The 5,467-nt window shown below is 45.9% G+C and overlaps 1 protein-coding gene across 2 annotated transcripts; it reads left to right on the forward strand.

Moving 5' to 3' along the window:
- The first annotated feature begins 377 nt into the window (after positions 1–377).
- On the forward strand, positions 378–1,817 carry LOC144391308 (uncharacterized). 2 transcript variants are annotated; one of them, XM_078097941.1, is made up of 5 exons: positions 378–848; positions 986–1,047; positions 1,137–1,214; positions 1,301–1,395; positions 1,490–1,817. In XM_078097941.1, the coding sequence occupies exons 1-5, from the start codon at positions 594–596 to the stop codon at positions 1,519–1,521; spliced, it is 522 nt and encodes a 173-aa protein (XP_077954067.1). In that variant the 5' UTR covers positions 378–593; the 3' UTR covers positions 1,522–1,817. The 2 variants fall into 2 exon arrangements, with proteins under 2 accessions (XP_077954067.1, XP_077954066.1); XM_078097940.1 differs by having other exon boundaries at positions 1,301–1,564.
- The last annotated feature ends 3,650 nt before the right edge of the window (positions 1,818–5,467 follow it).

Here is a 5,467-nt window from a genome sequence, read left to right on the forward strand (position 1 = left end):
CCCAACATTAACAACTATAAACTGCTTTATAATGGCTGGTCGTAGTTCTGCTAGAGGGTCAAGGACGGGTTCCTCAAAACTGTTAGTGTTTCCACACCACTTAGCATAAACATATGCTGACCTTTATGCTCTGCATCTATCGATTGAGTAAGTTACATTCATATGTGTTACCCGTTTACATGTCATGGCAAAACATTCAACCTCAGTGACACAAGGGTACATCTGATGATACATTGTCAACATTGCATGTCTGTCAGACTCAAGATTGTCTGGTGGAATGGAGAAAGAGCCACTGTGCAGTTTTCTAGGGAAAGTCGTTCTGCTGACACCAACACACTGCTTTACATAAAGCATATCAGCTGTTTCAAAGTCCCAACCATTTGTCTTCCTAAAATACTGGTCCTTCCGTATAACAATAACCTCGTATGTGATTGGAGGACCCTTAGACTCCTCGTCCAATCACGTGTGAGGTCATAGGCATGACTCAGACAGCAGTACTTGCAAGACGAGCATACAAACAGACACGTGTGTTACTATATTCAGAAGAACTGTATCTCCAGTTCCTTTGTTTGGTTTTTGCTGGTTCGTGAATAATGGCGGGACGACGTCTCGCGTTCAACTCGCCTTCAACTCCTCTCCGCGGTCACCAACTTTCAGCCAGTCCGCAGACAAACGAGAAGAAGCTGCTGAATGCTCTCAGTGGATCGTCTCGTCAACTCCAACAACAAACTGCCGATATCAACGAGCGGTTCGCTCCACTGGAGCGTTCGGGACTCTGCGGGTTTCTGTCCATGGAGGAGAGGAACCGACTCAAAGAAGAGGAGACGGGCGCACAATCCCACGATAGGGTAAGAATATGTTCGATGACTGCAAGCTAAGCTAAAAGTAGCGTAGCCTCAAGCTAAGCTAAGAGTAGCCTAGTAGCCTTACAAGTGAGCAGAAACAGCTTTATTAAAGTGTGTTTTCTTTGCCGTGTCGTTTACAGGAAGCGGTGCGCCGTCTTCACAAGTCCGAGACGAACTACAGGCGCCACGAACCGGAGCAAGGGTAAGATTTAAAGAATATGCTTTCATTCTGCGGGATAAGGAAATATACACGTATAGATACGATCATAACTGTACATTTTGTTTTCACAGACTAATCTCGCCTCATAATGAGCCGGTGACCTCGTATTTGCTCCGGGAAAAGTCCAGATTTAGACGACGTCATTGTGTGTAAGTGACACTGTTTCTCCTTCCTTGTTAAATGTTACTGTGACTTGCGTTTGATTTTCTTTTTGTATTCATACCACTCATTTAAGAGTGAGACGTATTTTGAGACGGGACGCAGGAGCTTCAGGTTCAGGCGGAACACTCATTGCGGAGTTCAGCGCGGAGTCGAGCGAGAAGAAAGCGGGTCAGAGTTTATTTGCTGACTTGTTTCAGGTGCATTGATAGATGTGTTGTGTCCGTACGCATCGCACAGTACTGATTCATTGTTGTTTTTACAGCTGCTGGAATCGAGACAAAGTGTGCTGGCTGATGACGAGGTGGAACGCTGGAACTCCGCCACCGTAGAGCTCACGTCGGACGGAGGGGACGGCGTTGTTGGCGGGGTCTCAGGTGGATTGTACGGTCGCCACACGCACACGAGCCGCCTGCACAACAGACCTGCCTCGGAAAACACGGCGCCAGTGACGGTCTACAACCCCGAGGAGGCAAACGGACAGTTTACTGAGCTGTAGTTTTTAAACCGCCGTTACCCAAGTGTGGGCAGATCCTCACTTTGTATGTAGTTGTTGTTTGTGTGTTGTTAATAAAGCTCTTTCTTTGCATAAACATGTGGCAAATGTTCATTTTCAAAATGCGCGTTCAACTCGCCTTCAACTCCTCTCCGCGGTCACCAACTTTCGGCCAGTCCGCAGACAGACGAGAAGAAGCTGCTGAATGCTCTCAGTGGATCGTCTCGTCAACTCCAACAACAAACTGCCGATATCAACGAGCGGTTCGCTCCACTGGAGCAGTCGGGACTCTGTGGGTTTCTGTCCATGGAGGAGAGGAACTGACTCAAAGAAGAGGAGACGGGCGCACAATCCCAAGATAGCGGTAAGAATACGTTCGATGACTGCTAGCTAAGCTAAAAGTAGCGTAGCCTCAAGCTAAGCTAAGAGTAGCCTAGTAGCCTTACAAGTGAGCAGAAACAGCTTTATTAAAGTGTGTTTTCTTTGCCGTGTCGTTTACAGGAAGCGCTGCGCCGTCTTCACAACTCCGAGACGAACTACAAGCGCTACGAACCGGAGCAAGGGTAAGATGTAAAGAATATGCTTTCATCCTGCGGTATAAGGGAATATATACGTAAAGATACCATAGGATGGATACCGATCATAACTGTACATTTTGTTTTCACAGACTAATCGCGCCTCATAATGAGGCGGTGACCTCGTATTTGCTCCGGGAAAAGTCCAGATTTAGACGACGTCATTGTGTGTAAGTAACGCCGTTTACTGTTTCTCCTTCCTTGTTAAATGTTACTGTGACTTGCGTTTGATTTTTTTTGTATTCATATCACACTCATTTAATTGTTTTCCAGCTCCCTGTGAGACGTATTTTGAGACGGAACGCAGGAGCTTCAGGTTTTCCAGCCGGAACACTCATTGCAGAGTTCAGCGCGGAGTCGAGCGAGAAGAAAGCAGGTCAGAGTTTATTTGCTGACTTTTTCAGGTGCATTGATAGATGTGTTGTGTCCGTACGCATCGCACAGTACTGATTCATTGTTGTCTTTACAGCTGCTGGAATCGAGACAAAGTGTGCTGGCTGATGACGAGGTGGAACGCTGGAAATCCGCCACCGTAGAGCTCACGTCGGGCGGAGGGGACGGCGTTGTTGGCGGGGTCTCGGGGTGGATTGTACGGTCGCCACACGCACACGAGCCGCCTGCACAACAGACCTGCCTCGGAAAACACGGCGCCAGTGACGGTCAACAACCCCGAGGAGGCAAACGGACAGTTTACTGAGCTGTAGTTTTTAAACCGCCGTTACCCAAGTGTGGGCAGATCCTCACTTTGTATGTAGTTGTTGTTTGTGTGTTGTTAATAAAGCTCTTTCTTTGCATAAACACGTGGCAAATGTTCATTTTCTCTATAAATTCATTGATGTCCTGGTTGGTATCCTAATAATAGTGTAGTAGCCTACATAGGATAACCATGAAATGAATATACAGCATAATATGAATATATAAATAAAATGAGGCGGGTGACCAATAGCGACAGATCTGCCAACCAATCACGAGTGATTGAAAGTTGTTTTCATCCAATCATGAACAAGGAAACTCGAGCCTGGTCTGCCCACGTGTGGTTTTGCTGCCAATCACGAGTGATTTTATTTGTTCGTAAGTTGTGGTTTCATCCAATAAGGAGTAAGGATATTCAAGCCCGCTTGGCTCGGCCACCCGCGGTTTTGCTGCATTCATATGCTAATTCGGGCCATTCGCAACTCCGCCAGCTCTCCACCTACGTCATGGTTCGTTTCCGACAATTTGTGGCACAGACAAACGCGACGTGCGCGGGTTGCAAATTGTCGCCCCCCCCCGTATGGCATAAGCTAACAACAACCCGTGTCTTAACACTAGCATAGCGGCTAACACGTGTGATGTTACTAGATGTTACTGGTTACTGTTAAGGTAAAGAACTCCATCACCCAGCATTCCCTAGTCAGTGGTGAGGGACATGCGCAGAGCGGAGCGCGGCAGACCCCGGGTAGCATTACAGCGGACAGTGCTAGTTGACATTAAAAGTTCATGAAACGTATATCACGCCTCGTCTGCTTCTTATAAGATTGAACAAGTTACAACATGGTGTCAGAAGTAGCCGTGAGCAGCTAATGAAGATAGATTTGCCACGGGAGAACGACGAGAAAAAGAGAGAAAAAAAAAGAAATCTCCGGTCGCGTGAGGTAACGTGCTAACAAGTCAACATGCTAAAAGAGTTTACTAATTCGTGTGATGGCTACAAGTGGCAGCGGAAGTGAAGCGGGAGATGAAGGACAGATCGAACATGTAGAAGAGGATCTTGTGCCTGAAGCAGAGGACAACCGGCAACGCGAGAGGGCTGGGGAAGTCCCTGTACCCCGACGTTCAGTAATGGAGAGGCTAAGTCCACCTACTTCCATGCAACTGACTGGTAATCTTGCTCATAATTGGAAGCGTTTTAAGCAACGATTCAATATATATTTAGCAGCAAGTGGAGCAGGGGCTGATGATGAAAAACTGAAAGCTCACATTCTTTTGCATGTTATGGGAGAAGATGCTTTGGACATATATAATAGCTTTCAGTTGGATGAAGCTACTATGACCTTAGCAGAATTAATGATAAAGTTTGAAGAGTACTTTGTGCCTAGCCAGAACGTGACGTTTGAGAGGTACAAGTTTTTCACCCATGACCAGAAGCAAGGAATACATTTCGATCAGTACTTAGCAGAGCTTCACACATTAAGCAAAACATGTGAATTTGGCATCCTGAGAGATTCTCTAGTGAGAGACAGGATAGTTTGTGACACAGTGGATAATGCACTCAGAGAGAGACTGCTCATAGAGGCTGGACTTACACTGGAAAAGTGTATCACTATGTGCAGAGCAGCAGAAACAACTCTAGCACAAGCAAAAGAGCTTCGGAGAGGTGAAACTACAGTGCATGCAGTACATAAAGAACAGAGAAATAAGAAAACATTTACTAAACAAAAAGACCAGAAAGAGAAATCTGCAGAATTCAAATGTGGTAAATGTGGAGGCAGCCACAAGCCAAAATCATGTCCTGCGTATGGAAAATCCTGTAACAACTGTGGAAGGAGCAATCACTATGCAAAATGTTGCAAGTCAGCTTTTAAGCAGAAGGTTCACGCAGTTGGTGAGGAAGAAGAGGATGATGGGGAGTTCCTTGTGGATGTGGTGCAGGCTCGGACTGATGAAAAAGAGGAATGGATTGTGCCAATCGAAGTGAACAAGACGGTAATACCATTCAAGCTAGATACAGGTGCCCATGTAAACCTGTTATCTTATGAGGATTACAAGACATTGGCAGTGAAAAGCAAAATTCATCCAATAAAAACAAAAGTGACAGGATACACTGGAGAAAGGGTTCCTGTTAAAGGCAGATGCATCGCAACCTTCAAATACAGAGACCAGCAGATAAGAGCATTGCTACTGATTGTGGATACGAGTGCACAACCAATCCTGGGACTCAAGGCATGTACAACCTGGTCAAAAGAGTGTTTGTAGTGACATCAGAAACTGCCAATGATCATGACTCACTGATGGAGGAGTATAAAGACTGCTTCGAAGGACTTGGATGTCTACCCGGAGAACACAAAATATGCATAGACAAAAGTGTGTCTCCTGTTGTGCATCCTTGTAGTAAAGTTCCTTTTTGCATTGCGTGGAAAACTGAAAGAGGAACTTGCGCGCATGGAAAAACTAAAGGTCATCAAGAAAATAC

The sequence above is a fragment of the Gasterosteus aculeatus genome, chromosome Y, assembly GCF_964276395.1.
Source record: "Gasterosteus aculeatus chromosome Y, fGasAcu3.hap1.1, whole genome shotgun sequence".
NCBI classification, from domain to species: domain Eukaryota; kingdom Metazoa; phylum Chordata; class Actinopteri; order Perciformes; family Gasterosteidae; genus Gasterosteus; species Gasterosteus aculeatus.

Coding starts and splice junctions, on each gene's coding strand:
- LOC144391308 (XM_078097940.1), top strand. CDS start 594: ATGGCGGGACGACGTCTCGCGTTCAACTCGCCTTCAACTCCTCTCCGC. Junction 1,048..1,136: donor CGCCACGAACCGGAGCAAGG/GTAAGATTTAAA, acceptor TTGTTTTCACAG/ACTAATCTCGCCTCATAATG. Junction 1,215..1,300: donor TTTAGACGACGTCATTGTGT/GTAAGTGACACT, acceptor CACTCATTTAAG/AGTGAGACGTATTTTGAGAC.